A 19,502-nucleotide genomic window follows, 5' to 3' on the forward strand; every position below is an offset into this window, starting at 1 on the left:
TCTTTAAAATCACCCTCATTGTGATCACCTCATGATCAAACATTACTTTCTCCACTGTGAGTAAAAGCATAGCACATTTCACAAATCATCCCTTAAAATAAAACCAGATTGGTGCATAAGAGACCAAGTCAGCACAAGCATGCACTGTGCTATACAAGTAGCACTGTACATTCTTAGGCAAGAATGTGCTGCTACACAGAGCTCAGAATGAAATGGGAACAGTGATGGTGCTTCAGGTTTTACAGTCACCTCTGTGCTCGACTTTGACAATTATTTATTACCACTAATATTGTGCTTTGTAAACTTATACAGTGCTTTATGAAGTAAGACATGTTTCCTATTTTAAAGATCTTATAATCTTGTGGGCTGATAAGGGGTGCAGATTATCCCTTGGATGTTCATAAATAGCATTAGCACTAAGAGTTTTATTACCACTGGGTCCTTTCAACCCTGTGGCTCTTTCTTTTTCTTAACAACACTTCCCTATTCAGGTGCTGAAATAAGGATTTCTACAGCATGATGTTCCAGGCTGGAATAATGTGGGCATTCTTTGGTTTTGCTTGTAGTAAAAGAGCAAAACCCAAGCAGAGTCCCAGCACAGTGGCTGTAGCTCTGCATGGGTTTAATCCACAGCCTTTGCTCGCCTCTCTGAGACTACAGAGCTGGAGTTTGGGGGATGGCAGCAGAGAGCAGGCTCGGGAGGTTTGTGTGTGTGTGTGTTTTAAATAAACAAACAATGCAACAGCAACTTCAACAAATTGTGAGCAGTGCTAATTTGTTATAGGGCTGTCTTGCCTTCTGGCAGTGTTGATTTAGGAGAAGCTGAGCAGACTGGAACGGATGCAGGGAGCTGCCGCTTCTCTTGCTCTGTCTATGGTTCAGCATAAAATACTTTTAAGGGTCCTGTCCTGAGCAGCTTTCAGATTACAGGATAAAGCACATACATAGGCTGTCAATCCCCTTTTCAAAACCAAACCTTAGGCAAAAGTACCTTTCCCCCTGCTTTGCTTCACCCCTTCTACTTTCTTAAAATGAAGAGAAGTTTTAAGTTGTAATTCATGACAAAAGCCTATAATTTGTGTACTTTGAGGACTGCCAGGAAATCCTTGGCCTTGACAAGAATAGTGTGCAGGGAAGGAAAAGAGGAAGATCCTGTGCTTTGGACTGTAGCAAAGTTTTCAACACCCCATGACCTTGCTGGGCTGCCTTTCATAACGTGCCTGGGGCTGTAATCCCCCAGGCTGAGAAGCTGTCTGTCAGGGAGGGCTGGCCAAATGTGCCCCAGGTGTCTGCAGCCCTGGAGCACTGCTGTGCAGGGCTGCAGGACAAAGCCAGTAGGATGGGAGCCTTGCTGGGAAAAGGTGGATTTTGGAAACATACATAGAATGACCTCCCTGCAGTCTGTGAGCTGAGTTTAAATAATGCTTGAAGTTGAAAAAAGAAGGAATACAGAGGGACAAAACAATCAAAATAAGAAGTAGGGGTTGAGGAAAAGCAGCCAGAGAAATGAGGAATTTTGAAAGTGAGTAAACTCTGCTTTCCCATTAGGTCATTTGGATGCAATACAGGCAGTTTGTAGAACTTCGAGTCTGTTAGGCCTTCTGCTTTTACAAGCAATAGTGGCTTTCTGGCCTTCTCTCAATTGCCAGGCTCAGATGTGCTGAGACTTCTTGGTGGCTGCAAAGAATCAAATACAAAGGATTCAGGGTGATGGGTTAAGCATCTGACTTGAAGGGATGTTTGGTAGGCAGTACAGTCCTAATACTGCTGGGACCAATTCTTAGAGTTGTTTGCTTGAAAGACTTCACTAAAGTGAAACTTAAAAAGATTGCTTTGCTAAGTACAGGCCTGTGTATGGTCAGTTTTGGGGGAAAAGCAAGAAAAGAAAATGTGGATAAGTGCTAAAAGTGCTATATTTAAGGTATCATTCATATTAAGAACTGTTGCTGGATCTGTAGATATGGGTAAAGGGAATGAGATTTTTTCTTACTGGAAAAAAAAAAACAAGACAGCAATGCTTGTTTTGTGCACACTGTGCTCACCACTGGTGAGAGAGATGACATTTTGGTCCAAGACAGTCACTACATCCCTCAACATGGAAACTTGCTGTTAACTATTGCAAGCTCGTGATATTAGCAGTATTGTGTGTGCAGATGCTCCTGTGCAGACTGCTTCTCTCTGCAGAAACGTTTGCTGAGTCCACACAAGAAATGAAAATAAACAGGCCGATTGGTAGGAGGATCTTTATCAAACCTGTTCCCATTTTTCCTAGTGCTCTGAGGCTTTGTTTGCTCTAACAAATCATGTAACTATGGAGTCTGAGTCACAGTCACTAGTTCCAGCTGCCTGCCTCATCCCTGTCCTGGAGAACCCTCCCCAGTTGCAGGGACAGTTGAAAGGGTCATGCATTTGCTCCAGTATTACTGCATTTCACAACCTGCTATCAGCTTGTACCTGTGGTGACTCAGAGCCCTAAAGCGGTGCTGCAGCTGGGAGTGTCCTGTAGGACAGTCTTGGTCGGAACAGGGTCATGACATTCCTCCTTCTCCACAGTGCTGGGTGTGCTCCTGCCCTCAGAGTGATGCTCAGCATGAGGCTGGCACCCCATGTACCCCCTGCCAAGTGGCCTACCTTACTGAAGGACAGGGCCCAAGACTGGCACTCTCTAGGATTAACTGGGAGGCAGCAAGATCCTTTATTCATGTCCTAAATTCTTGCATTGTAAAGGGAGAATTCTGTACAGGCTCAGAGGTGGCTGGGAAACAGAAATTTTGCATACCAAAGAGGCCTTTGAGCTACTTCATTCAATATGTTGTTGTTATTTTCATGCAATAGGGAGTAAATAAATGAATTAAATTAGATTAGCATTGGACATTGGAGTTGCCTTTACTACTTGCAATGCAGGCACAACTAAAACTGAGTTTGCTCAGTTGTAGGATGAGAAGAAGAGTCCAGAGTCTACTGCTGGTTACTAAGTGGTCATGAGATTCTGAAGCTTTGTTTTGTGCCACTGCTCTGCTCCTGAGATCAACTGTGCTCTGTGGATATGCAGGAATTTTTAATGCTGGACTCTGGCTGACAAGATCTGCAATGTCCATGCCTCTCCCCTTCTCCTCCCAATAGAGGTTTGGGTGGTCCTAGTCTCCTATGTGTCAGCAGTGACAATAAATGCATAATATACAAGCACTCTGTTTAGGAGTTGGCAGGAAGCTTCATTTCTGACTGCAGTGAGATGTTCTAACAGTAGGAAACACCTTTGGTTGAAGCAGTTCTCTGCTAAACTCTGCCCTAGAGGGGAATACAACTATGGAGAAGAGCTCTTGCTTCCCAGCTGCGAGAAGCAAATTGATGTAATCTGGGTGGGAAAAACCTTGTGTTTGAGCTGCTGTTCAAGAAATACCTTTATGCAGCATTCAGCCTCTGTTAAACTGAGAATTGCTGGTATTGCTGAGGGTTTTGCAGAGTTGTGATGCTGGGAGATTCAGCCAGAGTTCAGCTTGCTCTAATGCTGTGCAGAGTGTGATCTTTTGGAGAGGGGGGAGCTCCAAATTCCTGGAGCTCTTGCCCAGGGTGCTTCAAGCGTGGTAGTTAACTGTGGGTTGGCCTGTTCATGCTGACAGTGGTCTGTTCAGACTAGTTCAGCAAATGCTCTTGGCTGAGCACAGCCCAGGTCAGTAGGCAAACAGTTGCTTACATTTCACTTCTTCATTGTATTGACAAGATTTTTAAATCTTCAGCCTACAAGCAGTCAGAACAGGGTGATCTGAATACAAAAGATCTATTATTTGAGTGTGAAAGGGGTTTGGTTACAGAGTTGTGGGGATAAGTATTCAGGTGGGAATGATGGGAACACTGTCCTGGGCCTAAGCCCAGCAGATGTTCAGGAAGAATGAACTATCTTATACTCTGTCCTTTCCATGACAACCAATTCCATTTCTCAGGCCTGTGTCCTCCTTTATGCTCTCTCTCATTCAGCATTAAGTATTATAGGTATTTTTTATTTGGCCTTTTATCTTTTAAGGCTGATAATCAATAGTATTCTCACTTTTTAAATGTAAGATTTCTATCTCCAGAAACACAGCCAGAGACATGCAGCCATCAATATGATAAAAGCTATGCATGTTTCACTTCACCATGAGGGTCCACAAACCTATGTTAAATCCCTGCCAGGCTGCAGGCTTATTTCTGTACTGGTTTTTGGTGGGTTTGGGCTTGCTTTGTTTGTTTTCACTGGTGCAGCATCACCACTTGTAGAAAGGAACCTGTTCTTAGCATCTACCCTGAGACTGCTCCATAATAATCCCACTGGAGCCAATTATAGGAACTCTGTGGGAAGGATACGCACTGTAGAGAATACAACCAGCTTGTCAAACCTAGGGTAGCTGTGCTATGTGCCTTTCCCTGACATAGAAAAGATGATGTTGCTTTTTCCTTTGGGCAGGGGAGGGTGGAATTCCAGATCTTAAGTTTTGCAATGCTCATACAAGCTGCACTTCACCATGAATCAACTTGATCTCCAGTCTTCAAGAATGGAGATTAAATTATCACTGAAGCATCATTATAAATAGGACAGGGTACACAGTGTTGTCTTCTCCCACCTTGCACCAAAGTATCCAGCCTGGTCCAATGTCATAACACCTCTAGAAGACATTTTCAAAGGCTTGGGAAGTGGGACAGGGAAATGGGGACAACACAGTGGATCAGGTTTGAAGTGTTCTTCTGCTGCCTGTACTGTGTTGGGAATGAGACCAAAAGCTCTGGCACCAGGCTGTTCTTGTCATAGAGGCATTTCTACATGGTGATGATATTTCATTGCCTGAATTTCTGGGCAGAAAGAAGCTGGTGCAGACATCCTGGGATCTGCTGGTTTTGGATACATGTGAACTGGTCTCCCTGAAGCTCAGTGCTATTGGGAGTCATGAATGGAAGTGGCCAGGGAGCATCAGTATGAAACTTGCAGAGTCCTGTTCTGCTTCCGTCACAGTTCACCAGCTGCGGGGAGATGGGTGGAGGGGAGGTTGTTCTAGCAGTTACATATTTAAGGCAGGTGGCTGTATTAAAATGTACGTTTCAATTTTGATTGCAGTATTTTAATTGCATTTAACAGCGTCCCTGCTGGTTCTCCATTCTGCATCCGTGCAGCCACGTTCTATTGATGGCCTGTTGTGATTTCAATGGAACATCATGGGATGTACCTGGCACGTCGGGCAGCACTGGATGGAGGTGCCTTTAGCCCAATGTACCTGGCATGGTAAGCGGCAACCAAGTGGTTCAATCTGCATTCTACTGCTCACAGTTTCAGCTTGTATAGCAAGGTGTTCCTGCTTTGCTGCAGCCTTGCACTGACTGGAAATCACTTTGCTCTCCTGATTTTAGTGCTTTCATGCACACAGAGCCCCTTCCCTTTTCACCCACGGAGATTCCCCTTCCCTGGGAAGTTTGCCATGCAGTAGAGAAGGGCCTAGCCATGTCAGGCTCTCCTTGTTGTTCTAGAACATGAGAGAAGGGAATGGGAAATCATCTCACTCTTTTGTTTCTCTCCTTTTTGGGCCAGGAGCTGGTAGCAGTTGAGCAGGTATTGCCCACGTCCCAAATATCCAAATGTTGCCGCACAGAGGTACCAGACAGGTGCTCATGTCCTTAAGCAAAGCTGTGCCATTTCTGCAGGAGTCCTGCAAGAGCTGCCTCGGGGAGCCAGGAGGGCAGTTCTGCCTGGCACTAATTGGAATGTAACAAATTAAACAAGGGCCACTTTCAGTTTGCTGATGTGGTATCCTCTGCAAAATGATCCTCCACCCTCCATTTTCCTTCTCTTTTCCATGCCCACACCTGCAAAATCAGCTGCACATCCTGATCTGTCCTGCATGTTTTCTCTCCCTCCCCCAGCTCTGCAGACCTCTGCCTGAGTAACTTCACATGTTGGTCTTAGCTATTTTAAAGTGCTAAATATTTGTGTGAGAAAAACAAGGGTGCTGCATCCTGTTTTCTGCTTGAGCCTTCTTCACAGAGCTTTTGCTGCTCCACTGCCAGTGATGAAAATGCATGTTTGTGCCTAAGCTTCTGAATTCTGCTATCTGACTGCTCCAAGGGGCTGGGGATAGGGAACCATTTGGACTAACACAGTTCCAGCACTTCTCCCCATGCTTCTGCTATTCTAGAATGTGAATATCTTTAAAAGTCATGGGCTAATGACCTGCTACTCCTGGGGGCAAGTTAGTGGCTGTGAACCACCCACTACACTGACACCTCTGAGGGTCCTGGTTCTGTTGGGATGTGGGGAAAGGAAGATCAGATAAGCCAGTGGGGAACAGGAAAGCTCTCTTCCCAGTGGGGTCATCAATGCTCAAAAAAAAGTTGGTTCATCTGAAACTGAAGGGTGCAGAAGTCATCTGTTTCAGTTTCACTCAGTTCCAGTAGCAGCTGGACACAGCATTTTTAATGTCAAATTGGTGGGAGAGAGCTATGTAGGAAACAGTGGATTTCATTTTGTCTTGTTCTTCTCCATGCTCACTGCTGCAGTGTCTGCTCAGTGCAGCTCAACTGCTTGGGAAGGTGGAGAAATAAGTAAGCAGGCCTCTGTCTTTTCCTGGGTCTGTTATAACATGCACAGTAGGCTGATGTTTTAACAGCATCTAATTTGATACATCACATCTAATCTGTTTGTTGGTTTTTATCTGCAGTACTGTTAACTCACTGTTCAGGTGCTTGGTGTCTAGCCTTCTCATCCAGCCACAAATCCTCTACGTGAAATGAGTGATTCCTTAGATCTGTTTATGATTGATTCTTTGCTTCACTGGTGTTGCTTCTTAAAAGGTAAACAATATTCATGTGCTGCGATCTATAACTCAGAGATGAAATCAAAGAGCATCTCCTGCCAGAGGTTGCTAAGATAACACATTTAGCATTCATTCAGCAATTACTTTTGGGTAGAGATTTAGTGATATTAAAGAGAATCAAACCTGTAGTGAATATGTAGATTTTATACTGTTGAAAGAGATGAAGGGATTTCTCTTCTCCTCTGTTTAGCAATTTCATTTTCCGTGGTATCCAGAGTCTTTGTGCAAATGGAGAGCAAATGAAGTTTTTTCCTGCTGTGTAGTGAGAGCAGCACAGCTCCAGGAGCAGCCTGTGTGTTGTGCAGAGCCCCTGGGGTCAGAGTGTGCCCCAGGCTGGGCACAGCAGCTCCTGGGGCAATATTGGGTATGAAGGTGCTCTTGGCTCTTAGCTTGCAAAGCTTTGTTTGATGTGTGGCATCTGCTTGCAGCATTACTGTATTCTGTGATTTGTGCCCTGTACTTCTCATGTCTTTGCATGTGCTGTGTCTCAGTGTCATGGGTATGGTGGAGGTAGTGGAGAGTCTTAGCCTTGTTTCATTCCCTTCTAGCATGGGAATATTTGAGCAGGTTCACTGCTCTGAAAAAAGTGTCTTGAATGGGGGGAAAACCAAGCTGAATCTGGGAAAAGACCATCACTGCTGCTATTTGTCCAGAGCCTTCTGTAATCCTCTTAAATGCAAAGAGGTGAAATTTTGCACACCACATTCAGTGTTTAAAGACTGTGGCCCCAGTGAGACATTTATATATTCTTGAGGTCTGGTGAGTTGGGGTTTTTACTAGAAAAGCACCTGAGCCTTTTCTGAACCAGGGCTCCTCTGAACTGGGAGTATATTTTTTCTGGTGGTTTTTTTTTTGGGTTTTTGTTGTTTTGGTTTTTTGGGTTTTTTTTTTATTTCCAGAAAACAGAAAAGGAAGGGTTATTAAAAATGATACTGAAATACAAGAAGTATAAACCCACTGTGATTTTTTAGGGCTTGGGAGGGTTGTGGTGATGTTATTCAAATGTTACATTTTGTTAAGAGACACTCCCTGCAAACTAATGGATAGCAAGGCCTTTCTAAGGCTGCACCTGCCATTTATTTGTGCAAATAACTTTTTAAAGAGGATTTAAACTCACAGTTGTCCTAGGTCCCATGCTTTCAGCCAGAAGTGAGATTCTAGGAATGCCATAAGTTAAGGAATAATGCCTGCTTCTCTTTTGCTAACAACTTTTCCAACACACCTTTCCTCCTCCACCTCTGAAATGCATCATGGTCAAAGAAGGGTTTGTGACTAGGCACCTTTCTGAAATATCTGGACTGGATTTATTTTTGTTGAGGACTGCACAAGATACACAAGGCAGGTTGCTATAAGGCTTTTGTCTACAAAGGGACATCAGCCAAAGGAGTGTTCTCTGAGCCATACTCCTGTCCTGGTCAAAGCCCTTGGTGGGCAATTCTGACAATGTTTTAAACACAATGCTCTAAGCTTGGTTGAAAGTTTTGCTGCCTTGATTCATTACATTCATTTTTTTGGGGTTGTTAAATCCACTTCAGCTAACAAATTCAAATTTGATAGGCAGGGTTATACTGCTTACACCAGACCACTGCTTTTGAAATCTACTGAAGGTAATAGCCTACCTTATACATATGTCCTCCTGAACATGAACAGTCCTGTAAAATTTGACATGTGAGATAAATAGAGGTAATTTAAACACTTGTACTATGCTAGTTTTTATGCAGCAGAACATACTCAGTAATAATAACATTATCTTTCTCATGAAGGTCAGTAGCAGAATTAGAATTCTAACTCTCTTTCCAGGGCTTTCTCTGCTGGCTTATTACTTGGTTTCAATATCATTTAAGGCAGAAAGGAAAAAAAAAGTAAAACAAAAAAAAGTAAAATGCTAAAAATATTCTGCATTAATAGCTGTTTTAAGCCTTAAGGCTTAGACAACTTGAATCCAGTGGTTTCTAGACCTCTACTTTAAGTGCTACATCAATGGGAAATAAGCCTACTTAGACTTCAGTAATATCATATTATTATTATTATTATTATTCTTACGACTACTACTACTTTGTTTAGGCAGAAAATATTGGCTGTACTGTTTCCCTTCCTTCCCCATATTTGTCCTTTATGGAACACTTAAAAATGATACCCAGGGATTTTGTGTGTTACATGCATGGAAAAGCACCATGATGTTTGCAGTGAAATTGTAGTACTAGGCTGTTTCCTGCTATCTGTAGTACTAGGCTGTATCTTGCTGTAAATGCAGGATGCATTTATATTGCAAGATGCTGTTAAGTTGCAAGCCATGTTTTTGTCCTCCCCTATCAATGTATCTCAGTGACCCAGAAGTAAGGGCTCTTACTGGCCTGGCTAGATAAAAACTAAAATACATCATGACTACTGTTTGTGAAATGCATTAACTATATGCAGGTAACCACAATTTTCCTCTCTTTACAGTATTTCAGGATAGAGAAACTGTGACTTGAGATATGCTAATTAACTCTATTATTTTAAACAAAATTCTTTCAAAATGAAAGAACAAAATTAACTTGAGAAAAATGGTTCAGATTTATGAAGACGTTTGGTGACATTTAGCTAGCTCAGCATCCTGAATTTCAGCCAGTTGAGGGTTGATTGTAACCCAACGTGTTAATGGATTGGGATATGGACATAGCCAGGGGAGTGGTTTTTAAAGCAGCTTTTCATACTTTTGAGGAGGCTTCCCATTCACACTTCAGTGTGGGTAATTCCATCTTCAATGGACTTAGTTGCTACATGTCATTTTCTCAACCCCAGAGCAGCTAGGTGTTACAAGATTTCAACATGTAACAGCCAAGAAACAAACTACACATTAAAGCAGGGAAGCTGCAGTTTATGCTAATTATTTTACATGCTCAGATATGCAAATGACAGTGAAGTAGATGCTTCTCTTCTTCTTTTTCTCACTTCTCATCCTCCCTTGAAGTCTGTGTCAGAAGAGAAGAGCTTTCCTCTGTGCCTAACTATTGTTTTCATGCTGGTATCTTTTGAATAGTGGTTCCAGCCAACGACAATTGCTTTTGTAAAAAGATAATTACAAATCTGATTTTTGAAAGACTTGAATCAAGTCTTAGCATGAGAAATATTTCTGTCTGTATTCCCAGCAGGATCACAGCTTGCAGGGCTCAATGTACTCAGATCTCCCTAGTCAGTGTCAAGCCTAACATAGCGTGCACTGTGTTAAACCAGTCTATTAAATGTAACCTTTTCTAGTGGAGACAGCAAGCTCACACCTCTCATCCTCGTGTTTTTCAGGTGGTAAGGTGAAGGTGAGAGGACGAGAAGGTGGAGATGGAACTGCCAAATCATGCCAAACAACTGCTACTGCAGCTGAACCAGCAACGAGCCAAAGGTTTCCTCTGTGATGTGATCATTGTGGTAGAAAATGCCCTGTTTCGTGCCCATAAGAACATCCTGGCAGCCAGCAGCATGTATTTCAAATCCCTTGTCCTGCATGACAACCTGATAAACTTAGACACGGACATGGTGAACCCCACCGTGTTCCGGCAGATCTTGGACTTTATTTATACTGGCAAGCTCTTAACGACTGACCAGCCTGGGGAACAGAACTTTAATGCTCTCCTCACCGCAGCAAGCTACCTCCAACTGCACGACCTGGCAGCTCTCTGCAGAAAGAAGCTGAAGCGGAACGGCAAGTCCTTTGCTGGCAAGGCCGGTGGCCTTGGTGTTGGGAGATCTGCCAGGAGTCAGAGACTTTCCACTGCTTCAGTCATCCAAGCTCGCTATTCAGGGTCAAATGAGGGGTTGAAGGGCTCACATTCAAAGGAGCTGTCAAAGGGAAAGCTCTCTGATGACGAGGTTTTCATCAGCAGCTCTAACCAAGAGAACTGTCACTCCTTAAGCAGGGGAACCAGCAAGAACGGCGGTGGGAGCAGCAGTGCGAACGGGAGCACCGGTGACCAGGAGCTAGGCCTTGACCTGTCCAAAAAAAGCCCCTCGCTCCCTGTCGCAGCCTCCCACGATGACACGCAGCACAGCGAAAGCCAGCACGGCTCTCCCCAATCTGCCTCAGCCCCTGCAGCCAACAGTGCCTCATCGTTCGACGAGCCTGGCGTCGGAGCCCCCCACAGCATGGCGGACAGCAGCGACCCCATGGAGATGGACCTGAGTGAGGAGTGCCACCACTCACTGACAGAGAGCAGCCAGCGCAAGGGCCTCCGGCACTCGTCCCGCAAGAAGGAGTGGATCAAGAAAGACAACGCCTTTGACCGAAAGGAAGGGAGCAAAGACAGGGACGAGGGTGAAGGGCTGCCCAATGGTATCCTGCTGGGGCCCTTGTCCAAGTCTGTGGAGAGGAGTCTGGCTGGGGCCTACGGGGCAGACCTGCCCTACCCGTGTAAGGAGGAGGTAGAAAACGGTAAGGAGAACAGTGACGACAGTGGCCAGAGTGAGAGCGAGAGCGGCGGCCATACCAGTGCCAATTATGTCTATCGGCAGGAGGGGTTTGAGCCAGTGGCCTATGGTGACAACCTGTATGTCTGCATCCCCTGTGGCAAAGGCTTCCCAAGCTCTGAGCAGCTCAATGCCCACGTGGAAACGCACACCGAGGAAGACCTTTACATCAAGGAGGAAGGCACATACGGCAGCAAGGATGAAGCTGAGGATTTGTCCAACCCCAATCAGTCCTACGCTGCGGAGTCCCGGCCTTTCAAGTGTTCGGTGTGTGAGAAGAGCTACAAGGATCCGGCCACGCTGCGGCAGCACGAGAAGACTCACTGGCTGACGCGGCCCTTCCCTTGCAACATCTGCGGCAAGATGTTCACACAGCGTGGCACCATGACACGGCACATGCGCAGCCACTTGGGGCTCAAGCCCTTTGCTTGCGAGGAATGTGGGATGCGCTTTACCCGGCAGTACCGACTAACAGAGCATATGCGTGTCCACTCAGGAGAAAAACCTTACGAATGTCAACTGTGTGGTGGGAAATTCACCCAGCAGCGCAATCTGATCAGCCACCTGCGAATGCATACCTCTCCCACATAAGCCAAAGACTCCAGAATGAGCTTCAAGCCCATCCGCAGTGATTTACCTTTCTGTAGACTTGCTGCTTAAAAAAAAAAGAAAAAAGAAAAAAAAAAAAAACAAAAAACAAAAAAGGGGCAACTCCCCATACTCTGTTCAGTCATGAGAGGCCTAAACAAATGTAGCTTTAACATTTAAAAAAAAAGTTCATTTTTTTTTCCTTTTTTTAAAAAAGAAAGGTCCACAGCCAAGCTGATGCATTTAGTCCCAGTCTCCCTTCAAATTTTGATGACCTGGCAAGAAATTCCTCTTCTTTTTGCACACATCGACTTCATTGCCATATTGTTTATCTGGTGCAGGTAGGGGGACCTTGGGGAACTTTCAGCCTCTGCTGGCTCCCTCTCCCTGCCTCTTTCTGTGTTCCTGTCACTGTACTCACCTCCTCTCTTAAAACCAAACTTAGCAGGGGTATTTCTTGCCATTAAAAAAACCACAAAATACATCTTTTCAGTGGCCTAAGTAGCTGTGACATAACAGCATTCTCAAGTGCAGAAGCTGTGTCTGTGGACCATCTCGTGGGGTTTGGCAGCCCCTCCAGAGACTGTGGGAAAGCCACAGCAGTGGTGGAGCCCACCCCTGTCCCCCTGGGCTGGCGATGGTGAGGAGCAGCTCTCAGGGCTGCACCAGTCCCAGTACTTCATTTAAACAAATGGCGAAGCCTCCCTTACCATCCCTCCCCATTTTGCTTTTGATCTTTGTCCTTGGCACACATAACCACGTGCCACCTTCTCCCACAAAACATGCAAACCTCTTTTGCCTTACCCATGACTGAACAGGGACTGGATGCCCTGGGAATTTCTTTCAGTGAGCAGGGGGTCGTCTTTACTTTTCTAGTAGTTTCGTATGAATATTCTTTGCTTAGAGGTACTTGTTTTATTAAAGGAAAAACCATTGTAACGTTTATGTGAATGTTTGAACTGGAAGGTCTGAGGTTAATTCTAGGGTGGGTGGGTGGGGAGGGGGTTTGATGTAGGCTGGACTTGCTACAAGTTCCATAGGTACTTTTTTATTATTTTTTTATTTTATTTTTTGTGTGTGTGTATGTTTTTAGCTTTCCTCCCTCACTAAAGAGCAAGTCTGTGTGGACAGACTTGTTACCTTTGCTACCTCTTGAATTCATGAGAACAATAAGATGGTTAGTGAAAGATTAGGCATTTTTTTTTTAATTGTAAGTAATTAAATGTATAAAAGTAGAAGCTAAATTAAAGTTAAGGGATTTTTACCACCCCGTCCTTCCATCAAAAGTCAACTAGAGAAATGTTAAAGCAAAGCTTGGCCAAAGACAAAGCAAAAAATACACTGAGCTAGAGGCTGTGCTGGCTGCTTGGACTGGCTCAATTCGCAGTCTCTTGGCTGTCTGTAGTCACTTTTAGATAAAAGCAGAAAACTTCTCTGAGCTTTTTGGGCCCTTTCCAGCTTTGTTTATTGAGTCTGGATACTATGGGGAGGGGAAAATGTCCCCCTCATCTTCCACTCCCCCAGCACATCTGGGTCAGTCTGTAAACACCTGGCAGGACAGAGGGTGAGGGCATAGCAGCCTATAATTTACTAGAATCCAGAGTGCAATAAGGTGGGGGAGAGGAGGAGAAAGCAAACCAAAGTGTTTCATATCCTCCCTTTTAGACAATTTAACACACGCACACAAAAAAAAAAAAAAAAAGAAAAAATGAAAAGAAAAAGAAACAAAATGTTCTTGCAACATCTGCCTAAGACATCACAGCCAACAGCTGCTATTGGTTTAGGAGAGAAGACAGAGAACTTTGCCCACCGATTCTTGGCCCCCTTGACTTTGTTGGCGTGACCTTGTGGAAAGCTATGGCTTATTTCAAGCCTCCCGTGACTGTGGTGGTAAAAATTCACAGCCAGTAGAATCATCCCTTCTGAAATGACTAAGGTTTACACTTGCATTTTTTCATTTGTTGGTTTTTGGTGTTTTGTTTTGGTTTTTTTTTTTTCCACTCAAACCAGTATAGTCTCTATGCGTAAGTTTTACCAAACCTCACGTTTTGTCTTTTTTTTAAAAAAAAAAAAAAACAAAACGAACAATTTTTTAAAGTTTTGACCAAAAAAGAAAAAAAAAAAGAAAAAAGTGAGCATGTTTGACTAAAACAAAGAAATATAAGCTTCATTTTCTATTGGGGTTTTTTTGGCTTTTTTTTTTTGTTTGTTTGTTTGTTTTGTTTTGTTTTGTTTCGTTTTTTGTTATTTGGGTTTTTTTTAAGGTAGACTAGTCCATGAGAAGTTTTTGGGTCAATTGACTGAACTGAGGAAACTGGAATCCAGGCTCCAAGCAATAGACAACCCAAAGGCGCTGAGCCTTGGCCTGGTGTCACGTTACAGGGAACACTCGTCCCTCTCCAGCCGCTCCCGTGTGCTTCTCCCGGTGCCATTGTCCGCTCGCTCCCGGACGCCTGCGAGCCCTGGAGCGCGGGAGGGGTGCATGGACTTTTGCTTTTGTCGAATTGTGCTGAGACGCGCTGTTTATTTTTCGGGGGTTAAGTGGGCTTTTAGCGTCTTTAGCACTTCCACATTTTTGAATATATATTGAATGATTTTCTCCTTGATTCTTTGTCAACGCCCCCCCCCGAGAATGTCCCCAAAACAGTCTTTGGGAAGGACAGGGAAGGCCGTGCCATCTACCTTGCTCTCAGAGGGAATCTGAGCAGAGCCCAGGGACAGCTGTGCAAGATGAGTTCTGGGCACTGTCACCGCGCCTTTGCCTCCCCTGCAGCCACCCACGGCGGAGCTGACCCCGCTCCGGCTCCCCTTGGAGCCGAGGGCCCGTTCCAAAGCCGGGTTTAGCTCCCTGTCCCTGCAGTGGCGCTGGGGACAGCAGGCTGGAGTCACCTTGGGCCAACGGCTCTCGCGGGGACCGGGGCAGCCGAGCCCGGGAGCAGCCAAGGCCGGAGGCAGCACCGCACGGAGCTCCTCAGCAGGCAGACCCCTGCTCCCCCTCTCTTAATTCCATTTTTACATGTGTGTGGGTGATGTAGCTTCTCCCCCTGCCCCAGGCCCCTTTCATTTGTTTCTTAAGCCTTGAGAATTATGTTGAACTTTCAGGACCCAATGCTATTTTTTTAAAACTATTTTTTGGAGCATCTTTTTTTTTTTTTTTTTTTAATCCCCTCCCCAGCACTTAAACAGTACGACATAAAGTCTGTGTACAGCAAGAGTATTGTACAAAAGGAAATTATGTTCTTTTTTTCAAATAGCTGTGTAAAGTTGTGTTCCATAGATTGAGTATAAACAACGTTTTCCAAATTGTGACAGTAATAATTAATAACTAATAATACTCAAAACTTCAGGGACTGTTTCAGGCCTGCTTGGGGCCTAAACACTCAACTGCATTTGTACGACATAGTATTGTATCAACATTTTTCTGTATTTTAATGAGAAAGCAAAACACTAGTTTCATATTTAAGATTTTAAGAATTTTAGGGTGGGGGGGGAGGGAGCTGCGTTTTTGTTTTTTTTAATTTTATTTTGAAATTTTTTTTAAAATACACAAAGAGCCTCAAGAGGAAAAAACCAACTTAAAAGGAAACAAAAAAAAAAAAAAAAAAAGAGGCCAGGCAGCTTAAGTATATGCTTTAGTCACTTAGTTCCAGAATGTTTTCGGAATAACAGGAAAAAAAAAAGATAAAATAGCAAAAGTTGTATAAAAGAATAAGAAGCTCATACCCAAATTCACAAAACTATTTTTTAAACCAAAGCACATTTGAATGAGTATGGAACCTCACTTGGCTCAGAAAAGTACTAATATATTTATCTCATTGTTTACATAAACTTTTACAGTTTCAGACCTCAACAGATCTAGGGGCCAGTCAAAATTAATCTTTGCTTTTTCCATTGGTTTGTCTCTGAAGGCTACGCAGTGTTCCCCAGCTTGGGAGGGGGAATCTGTGTCCCAGCCTGCATTCCAGCCCTGCTCCGAGAGGGTGGGGAGAGGGTGGGCAATTAGAAATATGGCATGTAGAATTTTTTTTTTTTTTTCTTCAATCCATGAGAGATGTTGCTGGGAGTGAGACCCAGGCACTATTGTAGAGGCATTTCGGCCTCCCTCTTCCTCAGAGGAGTCTGAGGGAACCAAGAGGGCAAAGGGAGATGCAGGAAGCTCTAGAGATAAGAAAGGGTGTTAGAAGATGTTGGGAGCTGCTGTACCCAGCACATCTCCTGAACTTTAGCCACGGGGAGCCGGGCTCCAGTCCTTTACTGCAAAACTTCCAAAAACAAATTCCTGACAAAAAAATCCCCAAAGGCCCAGCTCTGTGCACTTGGGGCTGTTAGCAGGAGCCACAAAGCTCACAGAAGACACCAAAGAACTACTGACAGCAGCTTCTGTGAGGCTTTGCGGGGCAGAGCTGCCGGCCCTGCCCTCGGGGCACCGAGCGGCCCGGCCTGGGCTGGGACCCGAGCCTGGGGCTCCTCTGGGCCCCCTTAAGGGAACCCTGGATTGATTCACTCCAGACCTTACAGTCCTGCTCAAAGAGCCCAACCAAAACTCCTAAGGCTGCCTAGGTGGAAACCTAAGCCCATCTGCATGGTAGAACAGTTTAAAGATGGCCAATGAGGATGGTTTGCTAAAATAACGCTGAAGCCAAAAATAAAAAGGTTTAAGAAAGCTCCCCATCATTAGTCTTGACCCTTTGTAGCTTTTACCTTCTACACCAAAGCCACCTCAAACATTTGAGGGGGGGCTGATGGAAAATGAAATATTAATTTTGCCTGGTCTTAATATCTAACAAAGATGGTGCAAACACTATTTGACAGTGTTGTTTTTGTATCAATATGTATGTGCAGTAATGAATGTATTTATTTCTCAGATTCTGTATGCACAGTTTTGCAATGTAATTCAGAAAGTTGCAAACACAAAGATGTGTCCGCAGGGTCTTCTCTACAGGATTTCAAAAAAATGAAAAAAATATATTAAAAAAAAAAGAAAAAAAAAAGAAAAAAGGAATCTCAGAGACTCAGCATAGCCATAAACCATAACCTGTGAAGACAATACAAAGACTGGACTTTTGTAGCTTTGCATAGAAGAGGAATTTATGTTTTGCTGTATTTAAATGTTTCAATTTACAGTGTCACTCTTTTAAGATTCCTGTTTTGGTTTTTGTTTTTGTTTTCCTCTCTCTCTTGTGTGTGGAAAGCATTGTTTTCAAGCAGTGCAGGTTCAAAGTCTGGGTTAGCAGTATTTTACCATGTTGCTTCAGTTCTGAAAAGCAGGAATATAGGTCTTGACCAGAGAAACATCCAGTACACTTAGTGAAACAAAATGAAATTTGAGGTGACTGCTGGCAAAATCCAGAGAAGGTCAAAGTCACTTGAGGAATAGCTGTGTGCTTCTGATGGCAGCTTGTGACTGAGACAAGTCTCTTGTCCTGCCTGAAGGACAGGATGTAGCTCCTTTTTAGTGTCCCTCATCCCTCACTTACTGTTTACTGTGGTAGCAATAAGGATCTCAGCAGTGGGGAGTGGAGGCCTGGGATGGGCAGAGGGAGCTCCGTGCCAAACCCCACAGCCTCTGCCATCTCATGGTGGGCCTTGCACACCATCCTGAAGCATCAGGTCTGCCCCAGCACAGGGGGCTGGAGCCCCTGGGAGAAGCTGTGCTTTCCAAAGCCTCTTGTTCCAGGACTGGTGGAGTCAGCACCTACTACAGCCTTACAGATTAGCATGAAGAAAGGATGTTTGCTGATTTCTGGATATTTGCCAAATTCCGAAACCTTCCCAATCAACAGTACTGGAGTTAAGGGAAAAGCAAATAAAAAACAAAGAAAAAAAACCTCCCTATGTTTTAATTTGGTGTAAGAGGCTCTGGGTAGCAAACATCAAGCTGTCCCCAGACAGCAGAAATGCTCATCATTGAGATGGCATGTGTGGATAAACATTCGTTTAAGCAAGAATTTAAAATCTAAATGAACCCAGAGCTGTAATTCTGGAATAATTAAAGAGACTTAGGGCATTTTTTTCTTAGTTGTTTTTTTTTTTTTAAGTAATTACTTGCTCAACATCAGTACAGTCTTCATTTAGTGTAAAATCCTTTCTTTTTATAAGCTTATTCTTGCACTCCAGAACTGGCCATATTCTTGAAAAAGAAAATTTAGGGGTTGCTTTCAATAGCTGAAAGTAGCCTTTTGCAATGTTTTAAGTCCCATGGTACTTTATGATCCTGATTTTAGTGCAGGAAACAAGGAGGCAAAAGGAAAAGCTGTTTCTCAGCCCCTTTCCACTCCTCGTATTTTGCATTTTTTCAGAATAGGGTAAGAAATTTCACCTTTGATTATTTCCTGTTAGACTCACTAAATTTGCTGCTTTCCTTGCAAAAGGAAAATATTTGGGAACCCTTGTGAGGCAGTTCCAGCTCTGCTGTAATGTTCCTAGCTGGTCCTCCAAGTCAGGAAGACTCCTTTGTTTCAGCCCTGGTTCATCTTTCTGCCACATCAAAACTGCTGTTTATTCTGCTTTCCTTGTTTTAACTAACAACTCAAAGATCCTGAAACAGAAGTTTAGAGAGAAAAATGCATTTTTGTTCCATTGTCTCCTATTGCCACCATCTCCTTTCCTTCCTTCCCTAATTTTCCTGAGCATTTTGAAGGCCAGTGTTGGGCACAGGGATCAGGGGATCAGTGTTTTTGGAGCAGAGCAGCCCCTGTGGCACGTGGTGGGGCAGGTCTGAACCCCCACACCTGATGAGGCATTTGTTGGCAGTTTGGGACCCACTCCATAGTGCTGCTTCCCCTGAGGAGTGGGGCTGGTTTACACTTCCTCTCTCACAAGCTGCCAGTCGAAGCACTCTCAGCACAGCTGTTCCTCTGACCTTCCACAGGACTTTGACTGGCTGGGGATAATTTTTCTATGAGGAGAGGATCTTGTTCTGGCTGGCTGGATATTTTTCCCCATTTTATTTTAATATTTTCGATACAACTGAAAAAGGGATGTTGCATCACCCCTTTTGGTTTTTGTTTGTTTGGGTTTTTTCATTTTAAGCCTTAACTATCAGTCAGTCTGGAAGCCCTGGATGTTTCCTGGGGAGGGGGGAAGGAGGGAAGGTCAAGGGAAAGGCCAACATTCCTGCTGCAATGTTCTGTTCATTTCCTTCAAGAGCTTGAATTCAGGTCAGAGCCACAATAGTTGTGGCTTCAACTCAAGTGTCATATAAAAAGATACAGAAATTATAATATGATCTCAGCATTCAGAAATTTGCAGTCTTAATGTACAGTGATGAAAAACTGTTATTTTATGATCTTTTCATTAAAAGCTTGATTGAAAAATTACATCTCTTGCTCTAGAGTTCACCTTGTTCCTACAGCTGTCTCTTTCCATGTTTTCTCTTCATTTATTCTTGCCCAAGGATCTGAACCAGCTACTTCACAAAGAGACCCTCCCCCATATACACAGCCTAAAAAATGTGCTCAACCTCAAAGTTTATGTACCTCTGTACTTGGGTCATAAGCCAAAATCTGACACTTGTTAGAATATAAGAAAGGATGAATTGTGTGGGCCAGGTGGGCACACAGAAACAATGCAGGCAATGGATAATGGACCAATCATAATTTCACTTTTTTTGTTATTACCCTGAGAAAGATGAGGCTG

The 19,502-nt window shown here is 43.9% G+C and overlaps 1 protein-coding gene across 1 annotated transcript in view; it reads left to right on the top strand.

Moving 5' to 3' along the window:
- The window catches only part of HIC2 (HIC ZBTB transcriptional repressor 2), a 77,097-nt gene extending 57,912 nt beyond the window's left edge, over positions 1 to 19,185 (top strand). Inside the window, exons 2-3 of the mRNA XM_071445435.1 lie at positions 5,108 to 5,251; positions 10,119 to 19,185. Of these exons, the coding sequence (XP_071301536.1) occupies positions 10,155 to 11,867 (1,713 nt within the window). The 5' untranslated portion in view covers positions 5,108 to 5,251; positions 10,119 to 10,154 and the 3' untranslated portion in view covers positions 11,868 to 19,185. The remainder of the gene's footprint in view (positions 1 to 5,107; positions 5,252 to 10,118) is intronic.
- Positions 19,186 to 19,502: the final 317 nt, after the last annotated feature.

Source organism: Agelaius tricolor, unplaced genomic scaffold (genome assembly GCF_023055355.1).
Source record: "Agelaius tricolor isolate 1412-34295 unplaced genomic scaffold, bAgeTri1.0.p SCAF_20, whole genome shotgun sequence".
NCBI classification, from domain to species: Eukaryota; Metazoa; Chordata; class Aves; order Passeriformes; family Icteridae; genus Agelaius; species Agelaius tricolor.